The following is a 24,564-nucleotide window of genomic DNA, read 5'->3' on the forward strand; positions in this document are numbered from 1 at the left end:
ATTTATGTGTTTGGCTTTCAGGATGCCCAGATTGAGAGAGACAAGGCTGTGTTTAACGTCTCAGGAGGCTGTACTGCTCTGTGTGCGCTCTTTTTACTCGGAAAGCTCTATGTTGGAAATGCCGGGGACAGCAGGTGAGACACACAGATGCACACACTGAAGTAAACACTCAAACTGTTTGAATTAACACAGATTGCTTTGTCCTGCACAGAGCGATCATTATCCGAGGTGGAGAGGTTATCCCCATGTCTACAGAGTTCACACCCGAGTCAGAGAGGCAGCGCTTGCAGTTCCTGGTAAGAGGAGGAACTCAACAGACACTGTATCGCAATACATGACCTCCCCTCCCTGTTCAGACATTCACTATGCTTGACTTTCCTACCTGGTTTCTGCTGGTGGAATAACGCCCACAGTTGCTGGTAAGAGGAGGAACTCTACTACAACCCTCTGAATCACATTGAACCTGGGCTGTTCTCTGTCCCAGACCTGAGTTCAAATAGTATTTGAGATCATTTCAAATATTTTAGCTGGTCTTGATTGAGCTTTACTGGCGCAATGGAACCAACAGACAAAAAAGAACAAACCCCACTTATCTTATCAGAGTAGAGAAAACGCTCAAACAATTTTAAAGATTTCAAATAGCATTTGAACCCAGGTCTGCTCAGTTACTCACTGACAGTTACTAAGCTTAGCTCGTTTGCCTGGTGTCTAGGCTGGTTTAATTGACTGGCGTGCTCAGGGGATAAGAAGACGATCTCTTCACGCTCCTCTCTCTCCTCTTTCTATGTGAAGGCCTACATGCAGCCACACCTGTTAGGGGGAGAATTTACACATCTGGAGTTCCCCAGACGAGTACAGAGGAAGGAGGTGGGGAAGAGGATGCTCTATAGGGACTTCACTATGTCTGGCTGGTGGGTATCCATCCATCTTATCTGTTTGATTACTGCTACTCAAATAATGGTGGGCCTTGTTCCTCTCATTGTGATAAGTTACAGACAGGTGCTGCATTGAGGAATGTATCATACCCCCACCATTTTACCAGAATCATGAGATAATCCAGATTAGGCATCTTTGCATGATTTGTCATTGAAATTTCACATTATCGCAATTTCATGAGCAACTACGCTCCGCTATTGAAATAATGTCCTTTGTCCGCAATCATTTTGTCTATCTGAACCCCCATTCTTATCAATGTACTGAGTGCCAGCTGATTGACAGGACATGCTCTGATAGACTCAGACATTCGGTGTCGTCTGTGTGAATGACTGGGGCAGTTCAGCTCATCAGTGTTCCCTGGACAGAACTAGGACCCATCAATGCGTCTTTGAGAGTGAGAGCGGGACAGACCGAGATGGTGGTGGTGATTAAGGGGAGATTTATCAGCGCTGACTCTTTCTCAATGCGGTTCTGTCTGTGCTGTTAAGATGTGCCGATGTAGGACAGGGCAGTGCTGCTCACTGAGTCCAGAACTCAGGAACAGAACTGATATCTGTGGTGCATTTTTAAGATTCCTTTACAGTGAAGTGGGCCTTTCTCAGAACTGGCCTCTAAGCGTACAGAGACCAATAGATGTGTGTGCATGCTGTCATGCCGATTTGGGGCACAGGGACACATGCCCCCTCAGAATTTTCCTGTAATACTACTAGCCACTTTCATGGTGTTGGTTTTAGCTAGCCCAGAAACACTGTAGGTTCCCAACCTCATAACTTGCTACCAAGAAGTAATTTCAAGTTAGAGTAGCTAGCTTTTCTAACTACAGTATATTAGCTGGCAAGTTTGATCGACTTTAGAAAAGCAAACAACAACTACAGTATGTAGTGGTTAACATGCAAACCACACCGCTCACGTCGCATGCGTCAACCGACATGCTCTGTGTCGCGCTCGCTCTCTGTGTCGCTCTCGCTCTCTGTGTCGCGCTCGCTCTCTGTGTCGCTCTCGCTCTCTGTGTCGCTCTCGCTCTCTGTGTCGCTCTCGCTCTCTGTGTCGCTCTCGCTCTCTGTGTCGCTCTCGCTCTCTGTGTCGCTCACGCTCTCTCTGTTGCTCACGCTCTCTCTCGCTCTCTCTCGCTCTGTGTCGCGCTCTCTCTCGCTCTGTCACGCTCTCTCTCGCTCTGTCGCGCTCTCTCTCGCTCTGTGTCGCGCTCTCTCTCGCTCTGTGTCGCGCTCTCTCTCGCTCTGTGTCGCGCTCTCTCTCGCTCTGTGTCGCGCTCTCTCTCGCTCTGTGTCGCGCTCTCTCTCGCTCTGTGTGCTCTCGCTCTCTCTCTCGCTCTCTCTCGCTCTGTGTCGCTCTCGCTCTCTGTGTCGCTCTCTCTGTGTCGCTCACGCTCTCTGTGTTCTCACGCTCTCTCGTCTGTCGCGCTCTCTCGCTCTGCTCTGTGTCGTCGCTCTCTCTCTCTCTGTGCTCTGTGTGTCGCTCTCTCTCGCTCTGTGTCGCGCTCTCTCGCTCTGTGTCGCTCTGTTTCGCGCTCTCTTGCTCTCTCTCTCTCATGCTCTGTGTCGCGCTCTCTCTCTCGCTCTGTGTCGCGCTCTCTCTCTCGCTCTGTGTCACGCTCTCGAGCTCTCTCTCTCTCGCTCTGTGTCGCGCTCTCTCTCTCGCTCTGTGTCGCTCTAGCTCTCTATCACACACACACACACACACACACACACACACACACACACACACACACCTAGTTGGCAGTGAGCTGGGCTGTGAATTGACAGTGCAGATGGGGGGGGTTGTTAAGCATGGGAGGCGGTGGCGTTTTAGGGTCGTGTTCAATTGATGGATGTTTAGCAGCGTGCATGTTCTACATGTTCAAATGCCCCAGTTGCCAGGCAGGCACACCAGCCAGCAGTGAAGAAGCAAAGAGAGAAAAGAAAAAAAGAAAAGGTAAGAGAGAGTTAGAGAAGTCAGAGTACGGGGGCTGGGCTGGGTGGAGAATGGGGAACAGTGATTCTGGGCTGGGTTAATTGACTGTTAGAAAAAGTATCTAGATCCTCTGAGACTGTGGAAGGATCCAAATTGTGGATTTAAAAGAACAAGAATCGGCAGCATATAATGACACCTTTTGTTTTTAAGCCCCGAATTTCTAGCCCCTTGATATTATTGTTGGATCTGATTTTAATAGCTAACATTCAACGGCCGTTTTAATACTGTCTGAGAAGGAGCCATTGACTATTTTGCACCTATACTTAACTTAAAATCCTTTTCGAAGTCAGCTATGAATACCAGGCCTGGTTTCATGGTGTTTTTATTGTTTCAAGTACTTGTTTTATTATCTCTATGTAAAAATAAAACTGTCTGGTTAGGATGAATAATATCTGACCATTTTTGCATCACAACACTGAAAGTAAGTATAAGGGGACTCTTCTTGCTGAGTACCTGATAGTTGACCATTTTTATAGGAGTGGTTAAAACATGTTAAAAGTGGATCTTGGAGGAAATCAAAAAAAATGTTCCACATACAGTTGAAGTTTACATAGACCTTAGCCAAATTCATTTAAATTCAGTTTTTCACAATCGCTGACATTTAATCCTAGTAACAATTCCCTGTCTTAGGTCAGTTAGGATCACCACTTTATTTTAAGAATGTGAAATGTCAGAATAATAGTAGAGAGAATGATTTCATTTCTTTCATCACATTCCCAGTGGGTCAGAAGTGGGAACACTCAGAACACTCAATTAGTATTTGGTAGCATTGCCTTTACATTTTTTAACTTGGGTCAAATGTTTTGGGTAGCCTTCCACAAGCTTCCCACAATAAGTTGGGTGAATTTTGGCCCATTCCTCCAAACAGAGCTGGTGTAACTGAGTCAGGTTTGTAGGCCTCCTTGCTTGCAAACACTTTTTCAGTTCTGCCCACAAATGTTCTATAGGATTGAGGTCAGGGCTTTGTGATGGCCACTCCAAAACCTTGACTTTGTTGTCCTTAAGCCATTTTGCCACAACTTTGGAAGTATGCTTGGGGTCATTGTCCATTTGGAAGACCCATTTGCAACCAAGCTTTAACTTCCTGACGGATGTCTTGAGATGTTGCTTCAATAAATCCACATAACTTAACTTAGGTTTGCAGGCCTCCTTGCTCACACACGCATTATCAGTTCTGGCCATGCATTTTCTATAGGATTGAGGTCAGGGCTTTGTGATGGTCACTCCAATGCCTTGACTGTCCTTATGCCATTTTGCCACAACTGTAGAAGTATGCTTGGGGTCATTGTCCATTGGGAAGACCCATTTGCGACCAAGCATCAACTTCCTGACTGATGATTTGAGATGTTGCTTCAATATATCCACAATTTTCCTTCCTCATGATGCCATCTATTTTGTGAAGTGCACCAGTCCCTCCTGCAGCAAAGCACCGCCACAACATGATGCTGCCACCCCCGTGTGTCACGGTTGGGATGGTGTTCTTCAGCTTGCAAGCCTCCCCCTTTTTCCTCCAAACATAATGATGGAGAGGACATTTCTCCAAAAAGTATGATCTTTGTCTCCATGTGCAGTTGCAAAACATAGTCTGGCTTTTTTATGGCTGTTTTTTCTAGCAGTGGCCTCTTCCTTGCTGAGTGGCCTTTCAGGTTATGTCAATATACCGTGGGGGGAAAAAGTATTTAGTCAGCCACCAATTGTGCAAGTTCTCCCATTTAAAAAGATGAGGCCTGTACTTTTCATCATAGGTAAACTTAAACTATGACAGACAAAATGAGAATTTATTTTCCAGAAAATCACATTGTATGATTTGTAATGAATTTATTTGCAAATTATGGTGGGAAATTAGTATTTGGTCACCTACAAACAAGCAATATTTTTGGCTCTCACAGACCTGTAACTTCTTCTTTAAGAGGCTCCTCTGTCCTCCACTCGTTACGGTATTAATGGCACCTGTTTGAACTTGTTATCAGTATAAAAGACACCTGTCCACAACCTCAAACAGTCACACTCCAAACTCCACTATGGCCAAGACCAAAGAGCTGTCAAAGGACACCAGAAACAAATTGTAGATCTGCACCAGGCTGGGAAGACTGGATCTGCAATAGGTAAGCAGCTTGGTTTGAAGAAATCAACTGTGGGAGCAATTATTAGGAAATGGAAGACATACAAGACCACTGATAATCTCCCTCGATCTGGGGCTCCACGCAAGATCTCACCCCGTGGGGTCAAAATGATCACAAGAACGGTGAGCAAAAATCCCAGAACCACACGGGGGACCTAGTGAATGACCTACAAAGAGCTGGGATCAAAGTAACAAAGCCTAACATCAGTAACACACTACGCCGCCAGGGACTCAAATCCTGCAGTGCCAGACGTGTCCCCTGCTTAACCTGTTGCGACGAGCAATCCCGTATCCGGGAGCGTAATTATAGCCTCAAGCTCATTACCATAACGCAACGTTAACTATTCATGAAAATCGCAAATGAAATGAAATAACTATATTGGCTCACAAGCTTAGCCTTTTGTTAACAAAACTGTCATCTCAGATTTTCAAAAAAATATTTTCAACCATAGCTACACAAGCATTTGTGTAAGAGTATTGATAGCTAGCATAGCATTAAGCCCAGCATTCAGCAGGCAACATTTTCACAAAAACAAGAAAAGCATTAAAATAAAATTATTTACCTTTGAAGAACTTCGGATGTTTTCAATGAGGAGACTCTCAGTTAGATAGCAAATGTTCAGTTTTTCCAAAAAGATTATTTGTGTAGGAGAAATCGCTCCGTTTTGTTCATCACGTTTGGCTGAGAAAACCCCCCCGAAAATTCAGTGAACTTTTTTCCAAATTAACTCCATAATATCGACAGAAACATGGCATACGTTGTTTAGAATACATCCTCAAGGTGTTTTTCACATATCATGCACGCACCTGGAGATTACGCAATAGTTTCGACGGAGGACACCGAGCGGACACCTGGTAAATGTAGTCTCTTATGGTCAATTTTCCAATGATATGCCTACAATACGTCACAATGCTGCAAACACCTTGGGGAAACGACAGAACGTGTAGGCTCTCTCCTTGCGCATTCACAGCCATATAAGGAGACATTGGAACACAGCGCCTCAAATCTGGCTCACTTCCTGTATGAAATTTCATCTTGGTTTCGCCTGTAGCATTAGTTCAGTGGCACTCACAGACAATATCTTTGCAGTTTTGGAAACATCAGAGTGTTTTCTTTCTAAAGCTGTCAATTATATGCATAGTCGAGCATCTTTTCGTGACAAAATATCTTGTTTAAAACGGGAACGTTTTTCATCCAAAAATGAAATAATGCCCACAGAGGTTCAAGAGGTTAAGCCAGTACATGTCCAGGCCCGTCTGAAGTTTGCTAGAGAGCATTTGGATGATCCAGAAGAAGATTGGGAGAATGTCATATGGTCAGATGAAAGCAAAATATAACTTTTTGGTAAAACATCAACTCGTCGTGTTTGGAGGACAAGGAATGCGGAGTTGCATCCAAAGAACACCATACCTACTGTGAAGCATGGGGGTGGAAACATCATGCTTTGGGGCTGTTTTTCTGCAAAGGGACCAGGACGACTGCTCCGTGTAAAGGAAAGAATGAATGGGGCCATGTATCGTGAGATTTTGAGTGAAAACCTCCTTCCATCAGCAAGGGCCTTGAAGATGAAACGTGGCTGGGCCTTTCAGCATGACAATGATCCCAAACACACCGCCCGGGCAACGAAGGAGTGGCTTTGTAAGAAGCATTTCAAGGTCCTGGAGTGGCCTAGCCAGTCTCCAGATCTCAATCCCATAGAAAATCTTTGGAGGGAGTTGAAAGTCTGTGTTGCCCAGCAACAGCCCCAAAACATCACTGCTCTAGAGGAGATCTGCAAAGAGGAATGGGCCAAAATACCAGCAACAGTGTGTGAAAACCTCGTGAAGACTTACAGAAAACAGATATCTTAACGCTACAGCAATGACATTGTAGACATTTCTGTGCTTCCAACTTTGTGGCAACAGTTTGGGGAAGGCCCTTTCCTGTTTTAGCATGACAATGCCCCCGAGCACAAAGCGACGTCCATACAGAAATGGTATGTTGAGATCGGTGTGGAAGAACTTAGCTGGCCTGCACAGAGCCCTGACTTCAACCCCATCAAACACCTTTGGGATGAATTGGAACTCCGACTGCGAGCCAGGCCTAATCGCCCAACATCAGTGCCGGCCTCACGAATGCTCTTGTGACTGAATGGAAACAAGTCCCCACAGCAATGTTACAACATCTAGTGGAAAGTCTGGATTTGTAAGCCTACATATATCCACTAGTTCTAATGTGTTCAGTCCTTTTTCCATCCAACTTCATCTGTAATTATTCAACAATATACATTATATTCCTTCCCTTTTAGCCATGTAAAGACTGATTTGTCTTTTTTTTTAATCTGCTAAGCCATTAGAATTAATACTAGCTGTACTTATTTCACCACTTACAATAATGAGAAGTTTAAATTATACTTATCGTAATATATGCCTGTTCACTTACTACCAAAAAGTACCATGATGATCTAGCTGTTAGACACCTAGTATCAGGGACAACACCCCTTTCTATCTTACCACCCCCGTACCCGTAACGCGCCTTTAGCGTCCTAAAAAACACCTTCAACCGGCGATTGGCGTGGCCCAGGTAAGAAATTGTGTGTGGTTAGGATTCTAAGCACGTAGAGCTAATGTCTCTCTCACACCTCTGCACTGAGTGTGTTCCTGCCCGCTCATAAGATATTAGATCACTGCACTCCTGCCCATTTCTCATCATCAGCAGAGCAGTTAGCACACAGACAAGCAGCTACACCCACCACCTTTCCTCCCCTCCCTCAGTCACACACCACACTGTTGTGGTTGTAAAAAAAATCCTATGAATAAAATAGTCTACTTTAACTAACAATGACAGACAGAAAATAAATCCACACACTGGTATATGCTCCGGGTGGGGGGGTTAATCAGACAACGTTTTGAAGCCAAACTGGGTCTTTGTCAGGAAAATGAGCCTGTGAATGTCTGGTGCTGTTTGCAGCAACTAAAGTGTTGTTCCTGATGGTCCCAGAGGTGTGAGTGGGAGCAGATATTAGAACAGGATTGTGTGTATGTCACATTGTCACAGATGCTTTATCTCCAGCGAGACCGAGCTCCGAGATGAGGGGAGTTCGCTCTAAACACTAACTTCACTGGGTGTCATTTTCAACCTCTCCCTGACCCCATTCTGTAACGTTTCAAGCAGACCTCCATAGTCCCTGTGCCACAGAACGCCAAGGTAACCACCTAAATGTCTATCGCTGCGTAGCACTCACATCTGTAGCCATGAGATGCTTTGAAAGGCTGGTCACGGCTCACATCAACACCATCATCTCGGACCCACTCCAATTCGCATAACGTCCCCAACAGATCCACAGATGACGCAATGTTTATTGCACTCCACACTGCCCTTTCCCACCTGGACAAAGCGAACACCTATGTGGGGATGTTTGTTCATGAACTATAGCATAGTGTCCTCCAAGCTCATCACTAAGTTAAGGAACCTGGGACTGAACACCTCCCTCTGCAACTGGATCCTGGATGTCCTGACGTGACAACCCCAGGTGGTGAGGGTAGGCAACAACACATCCGCCACGCTGACCCTCAACACAGGGGCCCCTTAGAGGTAGGTAGCATGATTAGCCTATAGATAGGATTGGTACACTTTACATTAGAGAAGCTTCCATTAAAGAAAACCCTCTTTTGGATAGATGACTCTCAACACATGGTGTTGGGAGAGGATGTAAAGCCTTAACACACACTACCGTTCAAGAGTTTGGGGTCACTTAGAAATGTACTTGTTTTCCATGAAAACATACATGAAATGAGTTCCAAAATTAATAGAAAATAGAGTCAAGATGTTGACAAGGTTATAAATAATGATTTATTCATTGAAATAATAATAATTGTGTCCTTCAAACTTTGCTTTCGTCAAAGAAAACTCAATTTGCCGCAATTACAGCCTTGCAGACCTTTGGCATTTTAGTTGTCAATTTGTTGAGGTAATCTGAAGACATTTCACCCCATGCTTCCTGACGCACCTTCCACAAGTTGGATTGGCTTGATGGGCATTTTTTATGTACCATACGGTCAAGCTGCTCCCACAACAGCTCAATAGGGTTGAGACCAGCTGACTGCTTCTTCCCTAAATAGTTCTTGCATAGTTTAAAGCTATGCTTTGGGTCATTGTCCTGTTCTAGGAGGAAATTGGCTCCAATTAAGCGCTGTCCACAGGGTATGACTGGCATTGCAAAATGGAGTGATAGCCTTCCTTCTTCAAGATCCCTTTAACCCTGTACAAACTCCCACTTTACCACCACCAAAGCACCCCCAGACCATCACATTGCCGCCTCCATGCTTGACAGATGGCGTCAATCATTCCTCCAGGATCTTTCATTTTTCTGCGCCTCAAGAATGTTCTTCTTTGTGATCCGAACACCTCAAACTTAGATTTGTTTGTCCATAACACTTTTTTCCAATCTTCCTCTGTCCAGTGTCTGTGTTCTTTTGCCCATCTTAATCTTTTCATTTTATTGGCCAGTCTGAGATATGGCTTTTTCTTTGCAACTTTGCCTAGAAGGCCAGCATCCCGGAGTCGCCTTTTCATTGTTGACGTTGAGACTGGTGTTTTGCAGGTACTATTTAATGAAGCTGCCAGTTGAGGACTTGTGAGGCGTCTGTTTCTCAAACTAGACACGCTAATGTACCTGTCCTCTTGCTCAGTTGTGCCCCCAAGGCCTCCCACTCATCTTTCTATTCTGGTTAGAGACAGTTTGCGCTGGTCTGTGACGGGAGTAGTACACAGCGTTGTATGATATCTTAAGTTTCTTGGCAATTTCTCACGCCTTCATTTCTCAGAACAAGAATGGACTGAGTTTCAGAAGAAATATCTTTGTTTCTGGCCATTTTGAGCCTGTTAAATGAACCCACAAATGCTAATTTTCCAGATACTCAACTAGTCTAAAGAAGTACAGTTTTATTGCTTCTTTAATCAGGACAACAGTTTCAACTGTGTTAACATAATTGCAAAATGGTTTTCTAATCAGTTAGCTAATCCAAGTTTATCATTCTAAAAGGCTAACACAATGTGCCATTGGGACACCGGAGTGATGGTTACTGATAATGGGCCTCTGTACATCTGAGTAGATATTACATTTAAAATGATCTGTTTCCAGCTACAATAGTCATTTACAACATTAAAAATGTCTACACTGTATTTCTGATCAATTGTATGTTATTTTAATGGACAAAAAATTGATTTTCTTTCAAAAACAAGGACATTTCTAAGTGGCCCCAAACTTTTGCACGGTAGTGTACGTTTTACCAATAACAGATGAAGATCAATAACATCATATGCTGCACTAAAGTCTAACAATACAGCTCCCGCAATATTCTTATCAATTTGTTTCAGCAAATCATCAGTCATTTGTGTCAGTGCAGCACATGTCAAGTGCCCTTCTCTATAATCATGCTGAAAGTATGTTGTTTAATTTGTTCACAGAGAAATAGCATTGTATCTGGTCCCAAAAATGTTTTGTTTTGTTTGCTAAGACCTGGCAGCAAACTGATTGGTCGGCTGTTGGAACCAGTAAAGAGCACTTTACCTTTCTTGGGTAACAGGATAACTTTAGCTTCCCACCAGATCTGAGGACAATCACTTTTCTCAAGGCTCAGATTAAAGATATGACAAACAGGAGTGGCAATAAAGTCCACTACCATCCTCAGTAGTTTTCCATCTAAATTGTCAATACCATGTAGTTTCTCTTTATTAATAGACAATACTTTTTCCACTTCTCCCACGCTAACTGTACAGAATTCAAAATTACACAGTTTTTCTTTAATTATTAGGTATTTTATTCAGGTAAAATGTTGAATGAAATTAACTACAGTATGATACTATAATAGTTATTCTGTATTCTACTTATAGTTCAGCAGAGTCATAAAGGACCATAGATTAAAGGGCTAAAGCACATGACAGCATTTCTGTGCACAGCCTTACATGCGGAGTTCATGTAATGCCAAATGGATGATTGGATAACCTGGCCTCAGCGCTTGCTCTGCAGTCTGCACAAAGTGCTGAGTGTGTGAGACCTGCTGGCCCAGGGTGGAAACATATGGTCTCCCCTCCCCGAGTGGAACCTGTAACCCAAAAACCATTCTAGTCTTGTCTAACCCTCTTCTCTCTACACCAGCACAGCTGAAATACATCTGACGAGGTATGGAGAGACTGCGTCCATTACCAACATTCACATTAACACGCAGGTGTGAATTTAGAGTAGGAAACCCAGAATCATTTTAGTCAGTATAACGGTGTGTGATTTGTGGCAATCGGGTGGTTATTTTCGAAATGGTCATAACTGCTGCTCAGCAAGGAAGGTGGAAGGTTTACATTGAAAAATGATGGGAAGTAAGTGTCGTGTTAATGACTCACTAGTACATTGGAGACAGTATGGACTTTTTAACATTTAATGTACTATAGATACCCAGATTCAAATGAAATGTGAATGTTGGGACCTTTCCGTAGCACCTTCATCGACTCCCACAGAATGGGAATATGGGGGAATATACAAGGGTGGTAGATCACCCCTCCCTAAATATACACACACACACACACACCAAACAAACGGTAACACCTCATCTCATACATTCATTGGCAATTACCATTTTGTCACAAGGGGATATTTTCACAAGATCAACTAGAAAAATATGCTAAGTAATCTATCCATCGCTCCTTTTCTGCATTGTCTGCGTGTGTTTTTTTTCTCTCTGATCCTTTCTTCCTATCTCTGTCTCCTCACTCGTCTAGGCTGCAGGCCCTGAGGGAGGCGATGAGGCGGTGTATCTCCGTAGCACACTGCATGCAAACCGCTGCCTGCCTCCCTGCCTGGCTGCCATACAACCAAAAAAACATTTGTCTTCTCTCCTCTCTTGTGCAGGGCATATAAAACCATTGAGGACGACGACCTGAAGTTTCCCCTAATCTATGGCGAAGGGAAGAAGGTGAGACTGCTCTCACCCGTTAGCCCCGGACTCAGCCTCTCTGGACCCAGCCTGTTGACGGGGCTACTCCCACGGCCTTGTTTGAGGCACCATTAGTCAGCCCACTGTCACGCTGTGGAGGAAGGAGCAGTCTTTGTCTGCAGGAAGGCTCACTGTGGTGGCATTCCAGACCATTTTTATAACAGTGTCACTGAACACACAATAAGATTGCTAGCCTATATCATGTTAATGTGGTTCCTAAGATGCAAAGCCAAAGTCTGGTTATCAACGTATCCTACCCTGCATATTAGGGCCTCTGCCACTCATCTGACATGCAGGCAGTAGTCGGCTGTGTCGTTAGATGAGGACCAGGCAGATGTCACCCAAGTGCAGTCTGTTACCACACCACAGTAAGCCTCCTATCACAGTCGGCTGTGCCCACGACATCAAGTGCCGGCCAAGCTGAGTCCTTCCTTTGAAGTGAGGGGGAGAGCGATATAGAGTGATAGGAGGGGAGAGGATTGGGTTGTGCTGGAGTAACACCACCGCACTTCAAAGCCCGGCACAGCCTGTCGGGCCGTACCTACGCTCAACAATTAATCCCAGGATGTTTCTCCTCCGCCCGAAGAGCTTTATCTCTGTCTTTACCCCTTAGACTCTTCCTCTTTTTCTCCTCCTCTCTCTCTCTCATCTCGCTCTTGTTGCGGCATCTGCACTGCATACTGATCCCAGTTCAGCCCAACTGACTGTACGACTGCCTCCTCGCCCCCCTCTCTCCCCTCGCCCCCTTTATACTCTTTCGCCCCCTCTGTCTTCCCTCCTCTCTCTCCTTTTCCTCTCTCCTCTCTCGTCCCCTCCTTCCTCTCTCTCTCTCTCCTCCTCACATGGCTCCTTATACAATTAGCACTGCTCCCCAGCTCCCAAACAGCTAGCCCTTTTTCAGAGGCAGAGGCGATATGTGCAGACAGTAGGAATCAAAAGGAATTTCACACAGTGTACAAATGAGGGAGACGACGTTGGTGTCTCAGACTAGGTAGAGAGGAGAGAGATCATTAAGGTTTCACAGAACCGGAACATGTCATGATGTTGTGCTTTACTTCATTGTACAATGAACAATCACTTCCATTGCATTTGAGGTGGCAACTTGGATTATGCAGTGGTGCTTGTGTTTATTTGCCTTTTATTTTTTTAAATGGTGTTTTTGTGTGTTAAGATTAAAATCACTTTATTGGTCAATTGCACCCAAGGTCCAACTGTAATTTTACTTCCAATTTTAACCCAACCTCTCCTAAACACACACATATAGTTTTTTTGGAGGGGTGCGGAGGGCTGAGTGCCCAGGGAGCTGTTGTTGGGGGGTTAAGTACCTTGCTATGGGCACAATAGCAGGCAATGGCATCTAGGATTAGATACCAGCAACCCTCTGGTTGTCAGCTCACTTCCCGGGATTCGAACTGGCAACCTTCCGGTTGCTGACTCGCCTCTCTAACATCTAGGGTGTGTGTGTGTGTTTATGAAGATAATATTTGTAGTCCTGTATCTTGTAGCATAGAGCAGTCTCCAGGGAGATATCATTGGGGGTCATCATTATTAAAGTCATGAGGCCATCATTGGTCCAGTTAAAAAATATCCCTAAATGACAGAGGAGAGTAGTGTTAATTTGGGCCAGGGTAAATAGAATTTCAACTCAGTCGATTCTAGCAGTGAATTGAAATGCATTCCATGTATTTAATAGGGAGATTTTTTTCAAAGAGGATTCTTTCAATTCATGGTTTGAATTTAAATTCCCTCTCCCCGTGAAGTTGACAGACAGAATTGAAAAACTAGTAGAATTGACTCTGACCCTGAGGTCCACACACATCAAAGGACTTCAATGGATCAAATTAACCCAAACATTGGTTTGAAATAATACTTGTTGCCAAAACAGAGTCGAGGATTGAGGATCATAGGGTCAGAGGGAGGTAATGTTTATAGTTCCTCTCTTTGATGGTCTCATCCCTCCACAGGCACGTGTGTTGGCTACCATCGGGGTCACCAGGGGCCTGGGAGACCACGAGCTCAAAGTGCATGACTCCAACATCTACATCAAGCCCTTTTTGTCCTGCTGCCCAGAGGTAGAGTACGGTACTACTTATTCTCTATTTCCTGTCTATCAATAACCTGGAGAGTGTAATACTGCCATAACAGTGCATCAGACCTTATTGACCAAGGTCATGATCAAATGACAGGAAACTGTGTTTGTGTTCCAAAGGGCACCCTATTCTATATCAGGGATCATAAACTAGATTCAGCCAGCTGGTCGGGGGGCCGGAACATAATTACAAATCATTTGTAGACTCCAAATTGACCACAAGAAGCCCAAACAGTTTGACTAAAACATAATCATTTCAAACCTTGCTTACATTTAAATAAGGTCACGTTGTGTGTCTCTCTTATGCATGGGAGAACTTGGGAACAGATTTCTTAAATTAAAATAACTTTGAGCTGATTTTTTTTATTTATTTTTTTACAGTTTCTTAACGGCAACAATTAAAATTCCACAATTTTTTTGGGCCAAATAAAACCACCAACTGGCCAGTTGTGCAACCCTGCCCTATATAGTGCACTACTTTTGATCAGTGTCCATCATTCCATACAACCATTATCTTGTCTGCATTGAAGTTAGTGACATACCAACATTGACGTATGACATACAAATATTTCAACTCATCGTCCTAAAAGGAGTTTTCAGCTCCCAACCAACCCTCCACTGAACAATTTTCTCCTGACTCCTGATAGTCACAAGCTCTCAATACTCTCTTGATCTTTTATTTCAAAGCCCTCTTGAGTTCAGTCATGGTTCAGACAATGTGCTTTTTTTGAAGAGTTCTTGTTTTGAACCTCTATCCTTGCTGTCTATCTTCCCTTGCTGTTGCTCTAAACTTTAAAGCGACTGTAAATACATGTGCAGACAGTATGTACAGAGCATTCGGAAAGTATTCAGACCCTTTCCATTTTCCACATTATGTTCGGTTACACCCTTATTCTAAAAAAACACCCCATAATGACAAAGTGAAAACATATCAAACAGAAATACCTTATTTGAGTATTCAGATCCTTTGCTATGAGACTCAATTGAGCTCAGGTGCATCTTGTTTCCATTGATCATCCTTGAGATGTTTATACAACTTGATTGGAGTCCACCTTTTTGTGTTTGTTTGGATGTGATTTGGAAAGACACACACCTGTCTATATAAGGTTGACAGTGAATGTCAGAGCAGAAACCAAGCCATGAGGTTGAAGGAATTGTCCGTAGAGCTCCAAGACAGGATTGTGTTGAGGCACAGTTCTGGGGAAGGGTACCAAAACATTTCTTCAGCATTGAAGGTCCCCAAGAACATAGTGGCCTCCATCATTCTTTGGAACCACCAAAATTCTTCCTAGAGCTGGCTGCCTCAGTTTGGCAATCGTGGGAGAAGGGTCTTGGTCAGTGAAGTGAAGTGACCAAGAACCTGATGGTCACTCTGACAGAGCTCCAGAGTTCCTCTGTGGCGATGGGAGAAACTTTCACAAGGACAACCATCTCTGTAGCACTCCACCAATCAGGCCTTTATGGTAGATTGGCCAGACGGAAGCCACTCCTCAGTAAGAGGCACATTTTAGCCCGCTTGGAATTTGCCAAAATGCACTTAAAGACTCTCAGACCATGAGAAGATTATCTGGTCTGATGAAACCAAGATTTAATTATTTAGCCTGAATGCCTAGCGTCACGTCTGGAGGAAACCTGGCACCATCACTATGGTGAAGCATGTTGGTGGCATCATCATGCTGTGGGGATGTTTTTAAGCAGCAGGGACTGGGAGACTAGTTAGCATGTAGGGGAAAGATGAACCGAGAAAATTACAGAGAGATCCTTGATGAAAACCTGCTCAGGACCTCAGACTGGGGCGAAGGTTCACCTTCCAACAGGACAACAACCCTAGTCACACATCCAAGACAATGCAGGAATGGTTTCGGGACATGTCTCTGAATGTCCTTGAGTGGCCTAGCCAGAGCCCGGACTTGAACCGGATCAAACATCTCTGGGTATACCTGAAAATAGCTGTGCAGCGATGCTCCCCATCCAATATGACAGAGCTTGAGAGGATCTGCAAAGAATAATGAGAGAAACTCCCCATATACAGGTGTGCCAAGCTTGTAGCATCATACCCAAAGAAGACTTAAGGCTGTAATCGCTGCAAAAGGTGTTTCAACAAAGTACTGAGTAAAGGGTCTGAATACTTACATAAATGTGATATTTCAGTTTTTTTTATATATATATTTTTTATACATTTGCTAAAATTTCTAAACCTGTTTTTGCTTTGTCCATATGGGTTATTGGTGTAGATTGATGATGGGGGGGACGATTGAATCAATTTTAGAATAATGTGGAAAAAGTAAAGGGCTCTGAATATTCAGAATGCACTGTATATACGATGGAGGTCTTGAATTGCTATGGAATCCGGTCATCAGTGGTTTCTACAGTTTCAGACTCAGTGAACCCAAGTTCAAGGCATTTCCTGTTGATCATATTTTCAAACAGTGGTGCTTGTAGGTCAGAAGTAAGACGCGGTTAGTGGGAGTGTCATCATTGTTTTACAGTAAGGCATCTCAATTTCGGAGTCTCTTGTATATTGTGAAATAGACTCTCTATTGTTTCTCCCACTGGTTGTTATTCCAGTCAGACAGAGGCATTATTTTTCTGCTGATAGCTTTTTGAATTGTGATCATAAGGTCAACAACATGTCACGGATGACCGATGATACATTAATGATAAGTCTTTGATTCTTTCACAACCACTTTTACAAAAATGTCATCATGCTGTTTTTGTTCATTGACTGACTGGTATTGTATTTGTGAGGTGAAGGACGTGCCTCTTATGGAGTAACAACATAGCAAAATGCCAATGTTCATTGCCATTACAGTACTCCCTCTACCAGCACATGGAAACAACAATACATCAAAACCATGGCACTTTGTCCTCATACCAAAGCCAGTTGGTGCTCTCGGAGTGTGACATGCAGCAGGATGCCATTTTATTATACCAAATCAAATCACATTTTATTGGTCACATACTAGAGGTCGACCGATTTATTCGGAATGGTCGATTAATTAGGGCCGATTTCAAGTTTTCATAACAATCGGAAATCGGTATTTTTGGACACCAATTTTTTTAAATTTTTTACACCCTTTATTTAATCTTTATTTAACTTGGCAAGTCCGTTAAGAACACATTCTTATTTTCAATTACGGCCTGGGAACGGTGGGTTAACTGCCACGTTCAGGGGCTGAACGACAGACTTTCACCTTGTCAGCTCGGGGGATCCATTCTTGCAACATTACAGTTAACAAGTCCAACGCTGTAACCACCTGCCTCTCTTGCGTTGCACTCCACAAGGAGACTGCCTGTTATGCGAATGCAGTAAGCCAAGGTAAGTTGCTAGCTAGCCTTAAACATATCTTATAAAAAACAATAAATCATAATCACTAGTTAACTACACATGGTTGACGATATTACTAGATATTATCTAGCATGTCCTGTATTGCATATAATCTGACTGAGCATACAAGTATATGACTGAGCGGTGGTAGGCAGCAGCAGGCTCATAAGCATTCATTCAAACAGCACTTTTGTGCTTTTTGCCAGCAGCTCTTCGTTGTGCGTCTAGCATTGCGCTGTTTATGACTTCAAGCCTATCAACTCCCGAGATGAGGCTGGTGTAACTGATGTGAAATGGCTAGCTAGTTAGCGGGGTGCTCGCTAATAGCGTTTCAAATGTCACTCGCTCTGAGACTTTGAGTGGTTGTTCCCCTTGCTCTGCATGGGTAAAACGCTGCTTCGAGGGTGGCTGTTGTCGTTGTGTTCCTGGTTCGAGCCCAGGGAGGAGTGAGGAGATGGACGGAAGCTATACTGTTACACTGGCAATACTAAAGTGTCTATAAGAACATCCAATCATCAAAGGTTAATGAAATACAAATGGTATAGAGGGGAATAGTCCTATAATTCCTATAACTACAACCTAAAACTTCTTACCTGGGAATATTGAAGACTCATGTTAAAAGGAACCACCAGCTTTCATATGTTCTCATGTTCTGAGCAAGGAACTTAAACTTTAGCTTTCTTACATGGCACATATTGCACTTTTACTTTCTTCTCCAACTTTGTTTTTGCATTATATAAACCAAATTGAACATGTTTCATTATTTATTTGAGGCTAAATTTATTTTATTGATGTATTATATTAAGTTAAAATAAGTGTTCACTCAGTATTGTTGTAATTGTCATTATTACAAATACATTTTTAAAAAATCGGTTCGATTTAATCGGTATCAGCTTTTTTTTGGTCCTAATCGGTCGACCTCTATCACATACACATGGTTAGCAGATCTTATTGCTGTCTTGTCATTGTTGGTAATCAAGCCCACTACTGTTGTGTCATCTGCAAACTTGATGATTGAGTTGGAGGCGTGCATGGCCAGGCAGTCATGGGCGAAAAGGGAGTTCAGGAGGGGGCTGAGCATGCACCCTTGTGGGGGGTCCCAGTGTTGAGGATCAAGGAAGTGGAGGTGTTGTTTCCTACCTTCACCACCTGAGGGCTGCCCGTCAGGATGTCCATGATCCAATTGCACAGGGCGGGGTTGAGACCCAGGGCCTCAAGCTTAATGATGAGCTTGGTGTGTACTATGGTGTTGAATGCTGAGCTTTAGTCAATGAACAGCATTTTTACAAAGGTATTCCTCTTGTCCAGATGGGATAGGGCAGTGTGATGGTGACTGCATCATCTGTGGATCTACAATACTGGGGTGGTAAGCAAATTGAAGTGGGTCTAGGGTGACAGGTTTAGGTAGAGATGATATGATCCTTGACTAGTCTCTCAAAGCACTTCATGATGACAGAAGTGAGTGCTACGGGGTGATAGTCATTTAGTTCAGTTACCTTTGGTGGCCAACTTGAAGCATGTGAGGACAGCATACTGGGATAGGGAGTGATTTAATATGTCTGTAAACACACCAGCCAGCTGGTCTGCGCATGCTCTGAGGACACGGCTAGAGATGCCGTCTGGGCCGGCAGCCTTGCGAGGGTTAACACGTTTAAATGTCTTACTCACGTCTGCCACGGAGAAGGAGAGCCCACAGTCCTTGGTAGCGGGCCACGTCAGTGGCACTGTATTATCCTCAAAGCATGCAAAGATGGTGTTTAGTTTGTCCGGAAGCAAGACGTAGGTTCCGTGACGTGGTTGGTTTTCTTTTTGTAGTCCGTGATTGTCTGTAGACCCTGCCGCATGCGTCTCATGTCTGAGCTGTTGAATTGCGACTCCACTCTGTCTCTATACTGACATTTTGCTTGTTTGATTGTCTTGCGGAGGGAATAACTACACTGTTTTTATTCTGCCATATTCCCAGTCACCTTTCCATGGCTAAATGCGGTGGTTCGCGCTTTCAGTTTTGCACTAATGCCATCTATCTATGGTTTCTGGTTAGGGTACATTTTAATGATCCAATACACTTCCTTATAAACTCACTCACTGAATCAGTGTATATGTCAATATTAATCTCTGAGGCTACCCGGGAACATGTCCCAGTCCGTGTGATCAAAATAATCTTTAAGTGTGAATTCCGATTGGTCAGACCTGCGTTGAATTGTCCTTAGCACAGGTACATCCTGTTTGAGTTTCTGCCTATAGTAAGGGAGGCGCAAAATGGAGTCGTGGTCAGATTTTCCGAAAGGAGGGCGGGGGAGTGTCTTGTATGTATTGCGGAAGTTAGAGTAGCAGTGATCCAGTGTTTTAATAGCACGAGTGCTACAGTCAGTATGCTGGTAGAATTGAGGTAGCCTTGTTCTCAAATTTGCTTTGTTAAAATCCCCAGCTACAATAAATGCAGCCTCAGGATATATAGTTTCCAGATTGCATAAAGTCCAGTGAAGTTCCTTGAGGGCCGTCGTGGTATCGGCTTTAGGGGAGGATAAACACGGTTGTGACAATAACCGAGGAGAATTACCTTGGGAGATAATATGGTTGGCATTTGATTGTGAGGAATTCTAGGTCAGGTGAACAAAATGACTTGAGTCCCTGTATGTTGTTACAATTACACCATGAGACATTAATCATGAAACATACACCCCCGCCCTATTGTTTATTCCTGTCGGCGCGATGCACAAAGAATCCAGGTCTACCGACTCCGACAGCATATCCAGAGAGAGCCATGTTTCCATGAAACAGAGTATGCTACAATCCCTGATGTCTCGCTGGAAAGCAACCCTTGCCTTAATTTTGTTGACCTTGTTATCTGGAGACTGTGTATTAGCGAGTAATATACTTGGAAGCAGTGGGTAGTGTGCTCGCCTCCGAAGTCTGGCCAGATGACCGCTCCGTCTGCCTCTTCTCCGGCGGGGTTGTTTTTGGTCAGCCTCTGGAATCAGTTCAAATGCCCTGTGTGGTTCGGACAAAGGATCCGCTTCAGGAAAGTCATATTCCTGGTCGTAGTGCTGGTAAGTTGACGTCGCTCTGATATCCAATAGTTCTTCCTGGCTGTATGTAATAACACTTAAGATTTTCTGGGCTAACCATGTATATGGTCATTTCCATGTAAAAGGACCCATGAGCACCAAAGTGAAGTTCAAGCATCTCAAATTGGGTGTCAAATGAAAGCTAAGAGTCTATATTTGTGAGAAATAAAGGCATATATACTTTTTTCAACCATTTTCCATCCTGACGATTCGGAGGAAGCAAAGGCTTTGATTTCTGGTCAAACAGATGGAAAATGGGTTTTTAGAAAACATCTACTAGAAAAAGTCTTAAGGTATTAGAAATGCATCAAAACAGAAGAATGTTGAAGACTCCTGCCAACTAATGTTTGAAATTATTTTACCAAAAACCTGCATATCTTTAAGATTATTTTCAAATGTCTCATCCTCATGAGGGAGAATAATGAAAGTTCACAGAAGTAATAAGTAAAGGTAGACCTATCAATCAGTTATGTTTTTAGTAATATCAATTTGGTTTATGAATTATTAAGTGATTTTAAAACTCAATTCCGTTACCAAATCTGTAATGGAATTTCCCAAAATTCATGCAATTGAAATGGCTACAATGGGAAATCATTGTAGCGACAAACCACATTTGGGTTCACAAGTTTAGACAGCGCAGTAGAGTATAGTTCAGTAAAGTATAGTACTGTACAGTAGAGCACATGAGTTGAGTACACTATATTGTACTCTACTGTGCTGTACTTTGATGTCCTAACTTGTGAAACATAGACGTCTATGAATGGTTCAGACCAACCAAATTTGGTATTGTTTGGGGGCAGAGCTCATTAAGTAGTCCGTGTGTAGTCAGTTGTTGTGCCTGTTGTTGTGTCAGTTGTTGTGCCATGTCATAGCTGACATCCCATTTTTTTTCTGCAGACATCATTGAATCAGATATTTAAGAGTTTTTGGAAAATGTGGACACACAAAAAAAACAGATTTTACCAAAATTCTGTTAGTTCTTCCAGTAAATGTGTTTTCAAAGTTTACATACACTTAGGTTGGAGTCATTCAAACTCGTTTTTCAACCACTCCACAAATTTCTTCTTTAACAAACTATAGTTTTGGCAAGTCAGTTAGGACATCTACTGTGTGCATGACACAAGTCATTATTCAACAATTGTTTACAGAAAGATTATTTCACTTATATTTCACTGTATCACAATTCCAGTGGGTCAGACGTTTACATTAAAACAGCTTGGAAAATTCCAGAAAATGATGTCATGGCTTTAGAAGCTTCTGATCGGCTAACTGACATCATTTGAGTCAATTGGAGGTGTACCTGTGGATGTATTTTAAGGCCTACCTTCAAACTCAGTGCCTCTGCTTGACATCATGGGAAAATCAAAAGAAATAAGCCAAGACCTCAGGAAAAAAATGTGTAGACCTCGACAAGTCTGGATCATCCTTGGGAGCAATTTCCAAACGCTTGAAGGTACCATGTTCATCTGTACAAATAATAGTACACAAATTTAAACACCATGGAACCACAAAGCCGTCATACCGCCCTGGAAGGAGACTCATTCTGTCTCCTACAGATGAACGTACTTTGGTGCGAAAAGTGCAAATCAATCGCAGAACAACAGCAAATGCCCCTGTGAAGATGCTGGTGGAAACAGGTACAAAAGTATCTATATCCACAGTAAAACGAGTCCTATATCGACATAACTTGAAAGGCCGCTTAGCAAGGAAGAAGCTCCTGCTCCAATACCGCCATAAAAAAAGCCAGACTACGATTTGCAACTGCACATGGAGATAAAGATCGTACTTTTTGGAGAAATGTCCTCTGGTCTGATGAAACAAAAATATAACTGTTTGGCCATAATGACCATTGTTATGTTTGGAGGAAAAAGGTGGAGGCTTGTAAGCTGAAGAACATCATCCCAACCGTGAAGCACGGTGGTGGCAGCATCATGTTGTGGGGAGTGCTTTGCTGCAGGAGGGACTGGTGCACTTCACAAATTCGATGGCATCATGAGGGCAAAAAATTATGTGGATATATTGAAGCAACATCTGAAGACATCAGTTGCAAATGGGTCTTCCAAATGGACAATGACCCCAAGCATACTTCCAAAGTTGTGGCAAAATGGCTTAAGGACAACAAAGTCAAGGTATTGGAGTGGCCATCACAAAGCCCTGACCCCAATCCAATAGAACATTTGTGGGCAGAACTGAAAAAGTGTGTGCGAGCAAGGAGGCATGTACACCTGACTCAGTTACACCAGCTCTGTCAGGAGGAATGGGCCAAAATTCACCCAACTTATTGTGGGAAGATTGTGGATGGCGACCCAAAATGTTTGACCCAAGTTAAACAAATTTAAAGGCAATGCTACCAAATACTAACTGAGTGTATGTAAACTTCTGACCCACTGGGAATGTGATGAAAGAAATGAAAGCTGAAATAAATCATTCTCTCTACTATTATTCTGACATTTCACATACTTAAAATAAAGTGGTGATCCTACCTGACCTAAGTTAGACCTGTCTTTGCTAGGTAAAGCCCCACCTTATCTCAGCTCACTGGTCACCATAGCGTAGTAGGTGCTCCAGCAGGTATATTTAACTGGTCAGCCCCAAAGCCAATTCCTACTTTGGCCGCCTTTCCTTCCAGTTCTCTGCTGCCAATGACTTGAACGAATGACTGGAACAAAAATCACTGAAGCTGGAGACTCATAGCTCCCCTATTAACCTGCACCTGTAAATAGCCCACCCAACAACCTCATCCCCATACTTTATTTATTTATTCTGCTCCTTTGCACCCCAGTATCTCTACTTGCACATCTTTCACTCCAGTGTTTAATTGCTAAATTGTCAATATTTCGCCACTATGGCCTATTTATTGCCTTACCTCCCTTATCTTACCTCATTTGCAGACACTGTACATATACAGTCAATAACACAATAGAAATAAAAGTCTTCGTTTATACCATGTGTAACTCTGTGTTGTTGTTTGTGTCGCACTGCTTTGCTTTATCTTGGCCAGGTCGGAGTTGTAAATGAGAACTTGTTCTCAACTAGCCTACCTGGTTAAATAAAGATGAAATTAAATATATATATTTTTAAATAAGACAGAATTTTTACTAGGATTATTTGTCAGGAATTGTGAAAAACTGAGTTGAAATGTATTTGGCTGAGGTGTACTGTAAAATTCTGACTTCTTCAACTGCTCATTCTAATATTTCTACTACTGTACATTACATTTTAGTTACACTGTTTGTACACACTGCATATTTATTTCTATACTGGATTCATAACCCACTATCTACTGCTGTACATATTATTCTTAGTAAATTGTGTATATATGTATAGGTTGCATTTGGATTACTGTTGCAGTGCTATTTGGTTGTTAATTGAATTTATTCTGACATTTTGATAATTTTTTTGAATACGTTTTAATATTGTGTACTGTGACATTTTACTGCCTTGTTAGGAGCTAGTAACGTACCGTGTACTCGACCAATACACTTTGAGTTGATCGTGGTGGAGACATGTTACAAATGATTTACAGACAGGATGTGCCTCTGTGATCTTCTCTCTGGAATAACATAACCATTTACCTCCCTCTATGCCCATCTACAGGTCAAGGTGTACCCTCTGACTCAGTACGAACACGGGGCGGATGACGTCCTGGTGATGGGGACAGACGGGCTGTGGGACGTTCTCTCCAACCAGGAGGTTGCCGAGGCAGTCACCTGCTTCCTGGCCAACTGTGACCCTGATGACCAGCATAGGCATGTTCCGCTCATTCTACTGTAGCACAGCTGCTGCCCCCAAGCAGATAGACAGATAAATGTTGTAGTCACAAGGCTGAACTTCCACTCACCCCACTCTTATTTGGAGAGGATGAATGTTGTTATCTTGTCGTAATTACACACTTTTCTAAACATTTGGATAAGTACTTTCTGAAGTTGATGAAGAGCTTGTGAGACTAGTAATGGAAAGATTCCTTTCTTGAGGATGCCATGGCATGGTGGTTGATTTAAGTAATCAAAACAGGAAAAACATTCAAATTGTTTCCGAAATGTCCTGCCCCTTCAAGTCTTTCTTAGTTTGGGGATTAGTA

General features: G+C 43.0%; 1 protein-coding gene across 1 annotated transcript in view; it reads left to right on the forward strand.

Annotated features, from left to right (window-relative positions):
• The window catches only part of LOC118396512 (protein phosphatase 1H-like), a 61,081-nt gene that overhangs the window by 33,345 nt on the left and 3,172 nt on the right, over window positions 1-24,564 (forward strand). The window contains exons 4-9 of the mRNA XM_035790767.2: window positions 22-134; window positions 212-296; window positions 793-911; window positions 11,914-11,977; window positions 13,963-14,070; window positions 24,081-24,232. Of these exons, the coding sequence (XP_035646660.1) occupies window positions 22-134; window positions 212-296; window positions 793-911; window positions 11,914-11,977; window positions 13,963-14,070; window positions 24,081-24,232 (641 nt within the window). The remainder of the gene's footprint in view (window positions 1-21; window positions 135-211; window positions 297-792; window positions 912-11,913; window positions 11,978-13,962; window positions 14,071-24,080; window positions 24,233-24,564) is intronic.

This window comes from Oncorhynchus keta, chromosome 17 (genome assembly GCF_023373465.1).
Source record: "Oncorhynchus keta strain PuntledgeMale-10-30-2019 chromosome 17, Oket_V2, whole genome shotgun sequence".
NCBI lineage: Eukaryota > Metazoa > Chordata > Actinopteri > Salmoniformes > Salmonidae > Oncorhynchus > Oncorhynchus keta.